Source organism: Vombatus ursinus, unplaced genomic scaffold (assembly GCF_900497805.2).
Source record: "Vombatus ursinus unplaced genomic scaffold, bare-nosed wombat genome assembly UNPS02014861.1, whole genome shotgun sequence".
NCBI lineage: Eukaryota > Metazoa > Chordata > Mammalia > Diprotodontia > Vombatidae > Vombatus > Vombatus ursinus.
Genome location: NW_020954639.1, coordinates 10,280,744 through 10,295,561, shown reverse-complemented (window position 1 = coordinate 10,295,561; position 14,818 = coordinate 10,280,744). Strand labels below are relative to the sequence as shown.

Here is a 14,818-nt window from a genome sequence, read left to right as displayed (position 1 = left end):
TATTTTTATCATGGAAAAAGATTGGAAGGGCACTATCTTTTTTTTATCACTGCAAATAGTTCAAACATTAGACTTAGTAGTTCTCTGAATGTTTGACAGAATTCACTTATAAATCCACTTATAAATTCCTTTGGAAGCTCATTAATGGCTTGTTCTAGCTTTTTTTTCCCCCTCATACTAGGTTATTTAAACAGTCTCTCTTCTTTTGTTAAATATTTTTGTAAATATTTATCTATTTCCCCTAAGTTATCAATTCTGTTCGCCTATAACTGGGCAAAATAATTTGATACTTCCCTTCACTTCCTCTTTAATTTTTGTATTTTTTTTTTTCATTTTTGATGAGAAATCTGGTTTTCTTCTCTCTCTCTTTTTTAAAAAGCCGGTTAACTGTTTAACTATTTTATTAGTGTAATTCAATTAAAAAAAACAGCTCCTAGTTTTATTTATCAATTCAATGATCTCAGTGCTTTCAGTTTTATTAATCTCTCTCTCTCTCTGTTTTAAAGTAGGCATGAGCTTGGGGAAAGTTTGGACCTAGCTTGGACAAGGCAGAGAGTGCCATAATGGATCTGCCTAAGCACTCCATATTCACTTTTCTATAGCCACAAAACTTGGGGATGGCGCAAGCTTGCTGAGCCTGGCCACCTTAAAGCTCGCTCAGAAAAAGAGCTCCAGGGGCAGCTGCCTATGCTTCAGCCTCTCCACATAGCTCTTAATTTGCTGCAGCAGGATCTCCACAGGACTCCCAGGTTCCCCTCTGTGGATTCGTGGGCTGAATGAGGATGATTCCTTCTATGGGCTAGTAGAGTGTACTTTTCTAAGTCCTGATGGAGTGAGGGCTTGCAGGGGATCATAGCACACCACCATCTATCCACAATCCCCTCTGCATATTACTTCAACACTATAGCCAACTACTTTTTTGGTTATGAGTGATCATGTAAATATATTTAGAATACTGATGTGAATGATAATGCATTCACTGGTCTTTGGGAACTCCTGAACTAAATGGCGAATGTCTTCACACCTTTCTTTAGCAAAACAGTTATACTATAAGACATTGTACAGTTACAGCACACATAGAACACGTGCACTGAGGAGTAAAGAGTGGCTAAGGGATGCTGGAGAGGAGATTAAATGAATTTTGAAGTGTAATTTGCATAAATGAAATACATACCTGATTACTGATGGTACAATTAAGAACTTTAATCCAATCATTCATAAGAGTGTCATTGTCACACTGAATTAACAGTTCAGTTCCTTGACGTGTTTTTAGCTTGAGAGAGAAGGCATGTACAATTAAATTAGTATTTTAAAAATATGTAAAATAGTTTTTAAAAACAACTCGTGTTTTATGTAACCACTAGTTAAGGCTATATCCATTTTCATCTTTCTTTCCCCGGTGTTTCTCTAGCACAATAGGTGTTTAATATTTGTTGACTAACTGATGTTATCTAAGAAGATTAAGAGATAAGAACCATGGAGTTTTAAAAGGTTAGAAGAACTATATTAATTTATTTTTAAAGACTAAGGTACTCTACATAGTACAAAGTTTCTTTTTGTAGGAATTTATGCCCTGCTATGTTATTTTAAAGTTTTTACAACTATGTTTGCCAATACATTGACACTGCTTATTCTATAATACTTGGGGTAATGATGCAAGTCAGAGAATTAAGGACTCAATCTTCCTTTACATATATACCAAGATATTTGTTTAGGAACACAACATTAAGATACAAATAATATCAGAATGTCTTTGTTTTAAGAATGAGAAATAAAGTCATGTAAAGAAAGTATGTTTATGACATACTAATGTGTTGAAATAGGGATTTAGAAAGCCTAAATAATTAGTCTTTTCTTTTAAAAAATGGATCAAGTTTTTGTGGTTATGTCTTAATAAACTCCTATTACATACAACAGAATACAGTAAAACATCAAATAACTCATGTAGAAAGGCTACTAAATTGAATGATAATTCAGATCTAAAATGAGATACTATATTTAGTATGAAAATGAAGAAATAAGAATCAATGCCACATTAATAATTCAGTCCTATGTTCTTTCCTAGAATGTCTGAAGTGGAAATCTGTAGGTGCTAAATTCCACACTTCTCACTGGATGCTATGGTGACCTTTCTGCTACCATTTCTCCTGGAGTAGACAGGGGGTCAATATTCAGATTATTCTCTCGAATTGTCTCTTTATAGAACAGCATCAAACAATCCAAGTGCTGGTCAACCATACTGGAGCATTCCTTCTGTTACTGTTAGGTTTTTGTTGTTTATGTTGGTGATGGGATGAAGGATAGGACCATGAAGGGGTGGTAGTGGTATAAGTCTGCCACAAAAGGGATCTTAATAAAGAATGAATTAACAATTTATGTAACCAAGTCCCAAGATTCTGACACCATGAATTCTTAGAAAATTGGAGTACTGCCCAAAATTAAACATTCACACAGGAAAACAATATTAAAATAAAGACCATCATTTTCCAAATAACTTTTTTTAAAAAAGACAGGTTTATAGCCAAGGATGTACATTGTACTTAGAAACCATAAATTACCTCATATACATTCTTTTTGCTGGACTTATCCTTCGAAGCCAACTCAATTGTTGCCCCTTTCAGGTCCACAGTGAACTCTGGCTTAGACTGATTACTCCCAAACTTCAATTTAGAAAAAGAGAAAGAACACTTTTATATAGTAACTCATTTACCTTTTTCGGTCACATTTTCTTTCAAGTTCCCTATACTATAATAAACAACAAAGCATAAGAAATTTTATTTTAAGACTGGAAATCACTGAAAAGTACTGTTACTAGTTACAGGTTTTACTTGTTAGTACTATAAATATCTCTAGATAAGATGGTCAAAACCAAATTTTATAAGTTTGATCTTATAAAAAACAAGATCAAATTAGTTCTAGGAAGGCTGGAAAAAGTATTAGTCTAAAAAACTTATCAACAAAAAAAGATAGAATTTTCTCCTATATTAAAATTTTTAAACAACATTTCAAAATTAGGTCAATATATTTATTATTTATCTTTGAAACTGGTCATTCCAGAAAGCTTCAATTAAACTACAGATTCTCCTCTTCTACTACTATTTTTAAAAAGTCTTTAAGGTTTTCTGTACAGGTAAGTGCATTTTTCCAGATACATTGAGAGTTTGTTTTTCCTCTAAAAAAGAAATTCCCTGAGTTTTCACTAGATTAATCTAAACTTTTGAATGTCATGATGATAATCCAAATAATGGTAATGGCATTGTTTCTTTTTTTTTTTTAAGAAATTTATAGTACTGATGCTAAACAATTTCTAATAAAATTATTAACCTATATGTAATTATTTAGACCCTGAATCCAAATGAATTCACGTGGATGGTTTGGGTTAGAGATCCATGCTTCTTTTATGACAACTTAGAAAGCATGCAAGTATACAAATTCATTCATAAATCTGGACTATTAGCTCAGAAACAAATATTCTAGATGGCAGCTTTTGTTTATCTTTTAGTACAAGCTGACAGCCATTTATTTTACAATGTGTTAGATGTATAGGAGATTGTCATTATCCTTGTACAACTTTCCAAAAGTTTCTATATCCAAAGGACACAATGAAACTAAAATAGATTCTTATTCATCAGTTGTAAAGATCAAAGAATAGTCTTATGAAATGGATCCACATAAAAGTATCTTTAATTCTTCAATCACACATTTTTATACTAATAATTGGAGCACCTAGGTGCATTAACAATTTCATACATAGTCTGTGGAACTAAATGACTAATTTCTAGGACCTAATGCTTTATCCTGACAGAAACTGCTGTACATGAACAAGTCTACTCAAAATAGACAGGCTATCTGCATTGGTATGATATGACCAGCCCCAAATTGTAATATCCACCATCAAAGTTCACTAAAATGATGACATACATCTCAGGTTCTGGGGCTTGACTGCAGAATTTCTCAAACTATTCAGCCACAAATCCTTTTGCCCAAACAGGACTGCTAATTGTAGAGTTCTCTCAATCTACAAAAGTAGCTCATATATAACATTTAATGTTTTTGAAAAGATAACCAGTCTTTTCTGTACTGCTTTCTCTATAAATATCACATGTTCAAATGAACTCAACAGAACTGTGGCTGGCTTAAAAGTAAATAGACAAAATCTTATTACATTAACTACCATCACAACCATCTTTCTCATTACCTTAACTATACCAAGAATTTGTTGATGCAGCTACAACAAATGACCCAATGAACAACCTTCTAAAATTCTTCTTGTTCTCTCTCATTCTCTATAGTTAAGATTTGGGGCATCACAAATTCTCTGCTCTATCAAGACTTTCAGCTCACTCTTATATACCACCAAAGTTCTGAAGCACCCTCCAGAGAAACAACTCACAGAAGCTTTCTAACCATCCACTGAAACAAAACATCTGAACACAAAATGACCCAGAAGCTGAGGGAAAAAAAAAAGATGGAGGTGAGGCCCAGATGAGTAATCCCACTTTTTCCCTTCTGGGATCACAGCACTCCTCATTGGTTAGTTCACAAGCAGAAGCTTGGACATCCTCTTTAGACCTCAGGTCTATCTCGTGTCTGGCCCGGGAGCCCGGGATGTGAAATCTAGACGTGTACTCCTTATTATAACAAGATGCCACAACAACAAAAATAAAATGATTTGCAATATTCTTCCAAAATTGTATCCATATTCTACAGAAATTTGGTATCTTCTCTAGGGGTCCTTTGCAGATGTTGCAGAAAGAACTGCTCTGCAGAAAAAATCAGATCAAACAACTTCTCCAATCTCTGTCCCAACAAAGATCCTCATTCTGTATGTTCAACAAACACATTATTTGGATCATAGGTCTAGAACCAGAAAAGAATAGAGGTCATTGAGTCCAACTCTCACCTTACAGATGCAGCAATCAAGGCCCAGAGAGGTTAAGTGAGATAGTATTTGCAAAGTGCTTAGCATAATGCCTGGCACAAAGTAGGCCCTTAATAAAAAAGTGTTCCATTCCCTTTCCCTAAGGTCTCACAGGTAAACAGCGTAATCAACAGTCAACCTCAAGTCTTCTGGTTCCAAGTCCAGCATGTCTTCTCTTGAACCATTAGACGCCTCCTTGCTATGCTATTTATATTCCTATCACAAGAGTATATATTTCAAAGTAGAACTCATAAGAGAATTAACAGACACATGACAAAAAAACACCAGAATTATTTTTAAATTTCCCAAAAATTAACTTTTGGGAAATCAAAACTGTTAATATATGGGTTATGATTAGAAATAACTGACACATCTAAACAGAAATATTTCAGCAACAAAATTATGAATAAAATGACATGAAATGGAATGCCAGAAAGATTCAATTTATTTAGCAAAATTCCTTGTAATTTTTCTTATCCAGTCCCAGGGACTCCCCATCCCATTTTTTCAGAGAATGGCAGAAAGACCAAATTTGAACCTGGAAGCAACCTTGGAGATCATCTATCTACTCATTTGGTAGACTGAATGGCAGACTTACATTAGTTAGGTGACTTGCCCATGGTCACACGGCAAGTTATTGGCAGAAGTGGGACTAAACACCCAGGTTTCTGGGTCCCCAATCTTTTCACGACATCATATTGCCTCCATTTCATTGCTGCATTTATTCCCATGAATTCATGTCAAAGAAAAGAGCATTGTTGTGCGTGGCAAGTGGCATGCAACAGAACACATACAGTGACAGCTGAAACGGGGTCAGAGTTTACAGAGGTGACAGCAGGCCGACGGCTCACAGAATCTTTCCAAGAAGAAAGCAGCGAGAGTAGGAGCTCCGGAATTGAGCCCCGTGGGCAGAATGACTTGATGAGAAAAGGGAAGAGAGGGATGATGTCATAACGATGCATAACAGCACGATGACACATGAGAGAGGAAACCCCCCTGGCCCTCGACAGGACAAAGCACGATTCTACAGCAGACACGTGACACCCACAAAGCTGAACTTTGGAGCTCGTCTTTGACACCGAGGAGGTAGTGGACACCACAAGATTTTTCTTTTCTTAATTTGCCACTATATATATTCACAAGACAGTACTTTATAGAATGCACAACAGATACAAACAGATACAAAAAAATACATACATTCAAAGAAATGTATGATCATTAAAAATTAATACTTGTACAGAATTTAAAGTCACTTTACACATCTAGAAATTTGAGATGGAATTTTTTTTAAATGGTGCTGGAATATTTAAATTTAAAATAGCTGGCATCTGACTAGGTGACAAGGCACACTTTATAGAATGATTTTATAAAATTAAAAATCAGTGTCTCATGTGAACAAGCCCATTTTTATTGCCCAAGAACTGTTTCTCCAAAGGAGAAAATGGAAGGATTTCAATCTGCTGAAGATTAAAAGATCAGATCTTGTGACAGTATAACATCCATGCTCTATTATAATCAAATTCTAGAAATCTAATCAGTGATTAGCTAAGAAGACAAAGTTATAATCTTCCAAATCTTGTTCTGTAGAATATAAGGTCCTTGACGTCAAGGACTATTTTTTTTATTTTTGTCTTTGTATCCCCAGTACCTTGAACATAATAAATGTTTATTGAATTGATTTGAATTAATCTGACCTACAAACCTAATTCTATGAACTCAATACCTGTGCTTTTGAAGAGAAAGAGTGAGTCATAGAGATGATCCATAAGAGCCCAATAATATCAAAACTTGGAATACAATTTTCCCCAATTTAACTTTCTCTAAATATACACTAGATGTTTAAAATGGCAAAGGGAAAGCATTCTAAGATTTTCAATTCTGCCCTAATCATGACTGTATCGAACAGCTTCCTATACTTTCCAGATACTATGAAATTCTACATACTGCTTTCCACTGTAATATTTTTAATAACCTAACTTTAAGGAATGATTTACACTGTACATTTTTAACTAACATGATGCAATAGAAATTTATATTTAGTTTCTGAAAGCATTTTAATAAATTTAAAATGTTATTTGAATCTACACATATAAAAATGCCTCTGCTCACTGATTTTCAGAAGCACATTATAGTCTTTCAATATATAAGTAAACCAAGATAAATTGAGAGACAGTGACCTCATCATCTAGTAACCTAAATCTATCCCAGGAGTCTTTCTTAATGCCTTTAAAAATTCAATCTTAATGCCTTTAAAAATTCAATCTTTAAAAATTTATTTTCAATATTTTTCTTTAAATTTCCCTTTCTAACTATCCACCAACATAGTAATTACTTTATTTTCTAAAAATTTCCACTCCTCCAAAATCTTCCACTCAATTATCAATTGAACAAGAAATAGATAAGCAAAAAAAAGTACTATATGTTTCAAATCAAAAATAAAAAGGCATTATGGCATAATTATTTAATGTTAACTCACCTCAACATCTATTTATCTTGAAAACCAAACCAAATCAAATTTTCAATTCTCATTCAACGGGAATTATTTCATTGTGTTGGATGTAGAGGGAGATCAGATCAGAGTACGGAACAAGAATGAAGGGACATTCAGTATGTTTGTGATTCTGATCAGTTCATAATGATATTAAGATTATGCTATCCTAGAATCCGAGGGTTAACTTGCCATATCCAGAACCTGGCGCAGGGCAATGCTCATATGGGTCTATTACGAATACAGACAACTAAAATTTGTCGTAAATCCTCCAAACTAGATTTGTTTCTTCACAAAATCTAAGAATCTCTTCAATGTCACAAATTCTCATTAACTTTAAAGAAACTTAGTCATTGAGAAATAATTAGGTAACTGAGTAAGATGAAAAATTGGTGAAATGTTCACGTTGGAAAGATATGCATTTCAAATGCATTTAAACAAAAAAAAAGGCTTCAAGAATAACTAATGATTCATGAATAGTTGTTATTAATAATCTTTATAATTAATGTTATTTTAAAAGTTAATTCAATTCAACAAACACTCATTCATGGGCAAGGTAAAAGCAGCCTGGCAAAGTGACAAAGTGAGTCAGAAGATCTGGGTTCAAATTTCACCTACGACATATATAAGCTATGTGATTCTGGTCAAGGTTCTCAAACTTTATGTTTCTAAAGGAACTTGAATGTAACTACTAAGTTATACAGGGACTTATTTTGTTTCCATCTTTGTCTATTTAGCAAATAGCACAGTGACTTGAACAGAAACCTTTTTGCATGCATGAATAAATAAATGAATGAATTAATGAATGAATGATCCAGGCATGGGGCAGAATCTATGCAAAGGCCCAAAAGAGGGAGACAGACTGAAGTCTGGAGAAAATGTAGAATGAACAAAAGGCAGTTGGTGAAGGGCTTTAAATGTCAAAAGAAGAGGACTGCATTGTATCCTAGACACACCAGGGAGACACTGAGGCTCTTGAACAGAAGCGACTTGGTTATTTTGGTAGCTGTGTTGGAGAACAACTGAGGAGGATACTGCAATAATCCATGCGATTAGGTGATGAGGGCCAGGAGATGGGGACATTTGCAAAAAGATGTTATGAAGGTATAACTGACAATACTTGGCAACTAAATGGATACTGCAGAGTGAGGAGTCTGAGACGATGCAAAAATTGCAAACCTATGTGCCTCTGAAGTATTTTTTTTAAATGTAATCATGAAAAAGGTTTTAGAATTACTCAAATTATGATGAAATGTCCTTATTCTGTCATGGAAAGGGGCTTTCAAAAATGACTTTCAACATTAGAAATGCATTTTAATGCATTAGAAATGCATTTTAATGCTACAATTAGACTATTGCCCAGCAGAAAATTCTCTCAATGTATGGCATTTGAAGCTGGCTGCATTACTGGCTACTTTCTTTGTCTTTCGGTTGAGACTAAATTATCTCTCCCTTTACTCTTTTCCTTCCAATATACCTAAAACTTAAGGTCTAATAATTAAGAGTAAAATATTTGTGAAGATATCAACTGATTCCAATGTTAGAATCCTGGTACTTAGTCAGGAATATGATCATTCTACAATGCTAAGGATAGTCAGATTTTTCTAATTAAAGAGTAGAGAAAATATTCAGATCTCCTCCACATACAGAAATATATATTAAGAATTTGCAAATACTGTTGAAAAATACGTACAATATCATACCTTTAAATCAAAGGTACAAATTACCAGACATATGGCATACTTACCCAACTCGTGCTACTTCCTTGAGTTTTGGTAAAGAGTAAAGATGAACCTTGTAATACTGCCCAGGAAGATAACCAGTTCTTTCTGCAATTATAAAAATAACCATTTATGCCAAAGGTTCTTAAAACCTGGAGATTGTGAACTTAAAACTTTTCGATAAGCATATTTTAACATAGTTGATTTTCCTTATAATCCTATATATTTTATGCATTTAAAACATTATTCTGAGAAGAGATCCATAGGTTTCACCAGACTGTCAAAGGGGTACATGACACACAAAACAGCTTAAGAACCCCTGATTTATGCCAATTAAAGCACACTTGTTTCATTTTTTTTTATGACTGCTTTAGCAATTTCACTATTTGATCAATATGCCTTTATGTTAACACAGTCTACAATCCTAAATTACACAAATAGGTGATTACTAATAAAAGCTGCCAGAATTATTTGGAGAAGTATACCATGTAAAAAAGGAAATGTGTACAGCAAGTCTGTGATACAAGACATTGTTTTGTCATTAATAAAAAACCCAATCCTTCATATTTGAATGACACATATTAAACACACTTGATAAGAATTCTTACCCATACTCTTAAAAAAACATTGTAAACAGAAATAGTGCCTGAAATTTTCTTTTTTAATTCCCTTCTCTTCATAGCAGAGCACTGTAGGCATACTTGGTGTTCAGTAAATGTGTTGGACAATGAAGTTATTCTACTACTGTTCTCTTATCACTAATAAATCCCCTCCCTCCAAAAATATTAAGTAACTAATCCATAATTTTATTAGACATTTTGCTTTCAGAATTTCAGAGGTTCCTTTGGAAACAATGGCCTTCTCTTACTCCCCAAACTTTTCAGATAGGTGCTGTCCTAATTTTAAAGTTGGACATACATGAAATTTGATTATTGAAAGATTAAGCCTATACATTAAGAGTTTAGAAAAGAAAACATTTCCTCTAAGATTTTTCTCCCAGGGATTTATAAGGTAGTGCTGATGAAATTATTTTTTTCAGACTTGCTAGAACAGACACTGAAAAATATTTCATCTGAAAGATCAATGAGAAAAATCGATAGAGATCATGCCAAGATAAACAAAAATAATACTCCAACAGATCTGTGATCTCATCAATTTAAATGTTTCAGAACAGAAATAACAGTCCAGACTACAAATTCTTCAGTAGTCATGTGGTTCTCCAGCAATCTTCTTTAGGAACCTCTTAGCTACCAAAGTCTGGGACTGGACTGGCCTGGCCCTGCAATTAAATGAGGACAAATATCTGGAAGACAAAATCAAAAAAGGCTCCTTCACACTAGAAAGAGACAGCAAGGTGGTAAAGTAGATGGAACAATGTGCCCAGAGTCAGTAATATTCAACTACAGCTACAGATACTTCCGAGGTATGTGACCTTAGACAACTCACTTAACCTCTGTCTGCTTCAGTTTCTTTGTCGGCAAAATGGGAATAACAAATAGCACCTACTTCCTAGGATTGCTATAAGGATAAAATGAGATGTTTGTAAAAAGTTTTATAAACATGAAAGTGCTATAAATGCAAGCTGGTATTAGTATTATTAAAATTTTAATTAGAACCTGAGTTTTAACAGTGATTGAGTTTGCAATGTTCTCTCTAGTAGGCATTTCGTCTACCCTATGATTAAAAAACTTCCAGTTCCTGATTCTCTATTCCCTGTGACTCATAAACACACAACAGGTTAAGTCAGAAATTTAGTTGTTGTTCAATCGTTTTCCAGTCTTCTCTGACTCTTCATGACCCCATTTGGGGTTTTCTTGAAAAAGATTGTATAGCAGTTTCCCATTTCCTTCTCAAGCTCATTTTACCGATGAGGAACTGAGGCAAGCAGGGTTAAGCAACTCGCCCAGGGTCACACAGCCAGTACGTGTCTGAGGCCAGACTTGAACTCAAGAAGATGAGTCTTCCTAACACCAGGCTGGGCACCCCATGCACTATGGTGCTACCTAGCTGCCCACAGTCAGAAATTCCCTTTATCGTCTTGCTCCCTCTACTGCTATGCTGAGACCATTCCTCTGCCAGTATCACTCATTAACTTCTACTCCTTTGAGATGATATCATCCTGTGCAAGTTCCCAGTTGCTTCATCTACGAAGCTCCATTTGCTCAATAAAGAACTCACTGTGTTCTTCCTCTCTACCTCAACCCCAGTCTTTATCCTGGGTGACTTCAACAGTCAAGCACCCTGGCCTCCTAGTTCATCAACCTCAACTCCCATGATGTGTCAATTATGCCTGCACCATCTGTGGATCTAAGACATACCTTAGATTAATAAACAAACAGTTTTTTATTAAGCACTTACTACTTGCCTTTGCCCTCAAAGAGCTCATGCTCTCAGAGAAGACAATATGTACACATCTAAGTATATACAAAATACACAGGAGGTATTTTTTGGGTAAGAGGTAATAGTAGCTTGAGAGAAGGGGAAATAAGGTCTCTTAAAGGCAGTGTTTGAGTTGAGTTTTCAAAGAAGATAGGGAATCTAGGAGGCTGTGAAGAGGGAGTGCTTTCAAGCATGAGGGACAGCCTGTGTAAATGCCCAGAGATTGCAGATGCAATGTCTTGCAACAGCAAGAAAGTCGGCTTTGGTGGTAATGTATTATAGAGTCCAAGGCAGCTAGGTGACACAGTGGATAGAATGCTGAGCCTGGAGTCAGGAAGATTCATCTTCATGGAGTTCAAATTTGGCCTCAGACACTCACTAGCTATGTGACCCTGGGCAAGTCACTTAACCCTGTTTGCCTCAGTCTCCTCATCTGTAAAATGGGCTAGAGAAGGAAATGACAAACCACTCTAGTACCCTTGCCAAAAAAAACCCAAATGGGGTCACAAAGAGTCAGCCATGATCGAACAACAATTATAAAGTCTAGAAAGGTAAGTGGTACCTAGATTGTAAAGGGCTTCAAATGCCCAATAGAGGAGTTTGAATTTTTATACTAGAGACATAGAAACCACTAAATTTTTTGAGTATGGAAGTGGCTTGATCATGTAGAAGTTGGACTTGAGATGGAGGAGATGGCAGCAGGGAGGCCAAGTAAAAAGCTATTGTAATAACCCACATGAGAAGTGATGAGAACCTGAATTAGAATGGGGTCTGTGTGAGTGGAAAAAAAGAAACAGATGTGAGATATACTGTGGACAAAGAATTGACAAAATTTAGTAACTGACTGGATATGAGGGACAAGGTAGAGAGAAGTATCCAGGATGATTCATTCAGAGATCATCAATCTGGGTGAATGTTAAGTTGATGCTGCCCTCAACAAAAATAGGGAAGTGAGGAAGAGGGAAAAACTTTGGGGAAAAGATGATGAACTCTGTATATGCCGAGCCTGAAATGCTGAAGAAACAGTTAGCTGGAGATGTCCAATAGGCAGCTGATGATGTAGGTTTGGAGTTAAGACAAGGGCTGGATATACAGAGTTGTGAGTCTTCCGTATAAAGTTAGTTGAATTCAAAGGAAATGATGAAATCACCAATAGTGAGAGGGTAGTGAGAAAACAGGGCCTAGGACAATATCCTCAAATACACTCACATAGGGTAGATCCTAGATGATGACCAGTAAGAAAGAAGTAGGAGGCAGACCAAGAGATAGCAGTGTCATAAAAATACAGAAAGGATGGGGTATTCAGGCGAGGAGAGTAGTGAACAGAGTCAAATACTAGAGAGAGATCAAAATGGATTAAGACTGAGAAAAGGCCACTGAACTGACAATGTTAATTCACTGCTAACTCTGGCAGAGTAGTTTCAGTTGAGAGATGAGGATGGGAGCTAGACTGTAGAGGCCCGAGAAATCCTTTTTGAAATTCTCTTTGATCATAATTTCCAGATTCTTCCTAAATCTGTTCTTCATCCTCAAGATGATCTCCCCACTTTCCTCAATTTTTCCCTGTTCTGCCTGTCATACTTGTTTGGATAGCCCTTGTCTTGATTCTACAGTTAATTAGTTTAAAAAGCCGCTGTACCTCCCCTGGAATCCCTTGACAACTTGTTCATTTGATGTTCACACACTGTTAATCTTCAGCTCTAGGTCACTTTCTCTCATCCTTCTTCTTCACGCCTATTTCCCAAAATGAACACTGCTACCTCCAGGTCCTTGGCTCCCACTCACGTCTCAATCCCTTGCAATAACTCTACCATTCAACTGAAACTTTTCTTCAATGTTACTAATGAGCTCCTAATTTTTTAACAGGATGGCCTATTCTCAGTCTTCACACATCTTGATCTTTTCTGCAGATTGTAACACCGTTGACTATTACCTCCTTGAAATTATGCCCTCCCTCAATTTTAGTGATTCAACTCTTTCCTATTTCTTCTACACATGGCTGCTCTTTCTCAGTTTCTTTTGCTAAGTAATCATCAACTGTATGTCTAATCCTTAGTGTGAATATCTTGGATCTACTGGTCTCTCTCTTTCTTTCCTCATAAACTTTCATGGGATCACACTAAAAGAGGTTTGGATTTGTAGTCAGAAGACCTATGAGACCTTAGACAAGTCAGCTAACTTCTCTGGGCCTCAGGTTCCTAATCATGGCCAGGGTTTTTAAACATACTTCAACATGTATATTGAAATCCCTATGTATGAGGGCATGGGTTGGGATGGAGAGGAAGATTGTGAGACAGGTGCTTAACTCCTAAGGAAAGGAAACAGAATCACCGGGGGATTAGTAATTAGTATCCCCATAAACACAATTACATGTCAACTCTATCATCCCCAATAGGGTGATACAGATGGAACTTCCACCCACTGTTCCTAATTTTGTCTGCTGGGGCCAAACAGAACGAATCTAATCTCTCTTACAAATGACAGTCCTTAAAATGATTAGGACAGCTATCATGTCCATTATCCATTTCACAGGATCTAAAACAGAGAGAGATCTCCTAGGCATCTATTCCAGCCTCATTTCATAGATGAGGAAACTGAGGAGTAGTGAGGTTATGAGACTTGCCTAAGGTCAAACAAATTATGTGACAGACTGGAATATGAGCTCTACCTCCACACCTAGTACGTCTTTACTAGACAAGACTCACAAAACCTAATAACAGGAATATATTTCAACGACCATCTAGTCCAACCCATAAACAAATGTCCCCTGTAATCTATGTGACAAGAAGCCACCCAGTCTTGGCATGAGGACCCCCAAGGAAGGGGAACTACTCAGCTCTGGAGGCAACCCATTCCACTTTGGGACAACTGTAATTGTTGGGAAGTTTTCCCTTACATCAAGTCCAAATTTGCCTCTTTTCAACTTTCACCCACTGCTTCTGCCTGCTGGGACCCAACAGAACAAAGCTAATCTCTCCTCCAAATATCTCTTTAAATACTTAAATATGGTAACTATAATCCCCCTAAGTCTTTTTTTTCTCCAGGTTAAAGATGCCCAGGTCCTATAGCTGGCCTTCAGAGGACACGAACTCAAGGCCCTTTCCCATCTTGTCTACCCTCCTCTGGACATTTCCAGCTTGTCAATATCTTGTGAAAACCATGGTGCTTGACATTATTCTAGAGGAGGTCTGATAAAGATGGAGTACAGTGGAACAGTCAGCTCCCTACTCCTGGAAGCCATGTTCCCTCCCAGCACCAGCCAGGATTGCATTTTTTGGCTGCCCCCTCATGATGCTGACTCATTTTGAG

The 14,818-nt window shown here is 36.1% G+C and overlaps 1 protein-coding gene across 7 annotated transcripts in view; it reads right to left on the bottom strand.

The window, feature by feature from the left end:
- Positions 1-14,818, bottom strand: part of ARHGAP12 (Rho GTPase activating protein 12) — a 129,257-nt gene that overhangs the window by 18,139 nt on the left and 96,300 nt on the right. For all 7 annotated transcript variants that reach the window (XM_027841547.1, XM_027841549.1, XM_027841551.1 and 4 more), the window contains 3 exons: positions 9,157-9,238; positions 2,559-2,660; positions 1,175-1,273 (listed from right to left, as the gene is read on the bottom strand). In XM_027841547.1, the coding sequence (XP_027697348.1) occupies positions 1,175-1,273; positions 2,559-2,660; positions 9,157-9,238 (283 nt within the window). The remainder of the gene's footprint in view (positions 1-1,174; positions 1,274-2,558; positions 2,661-9,156; positions 9,239-14,818) is intronic.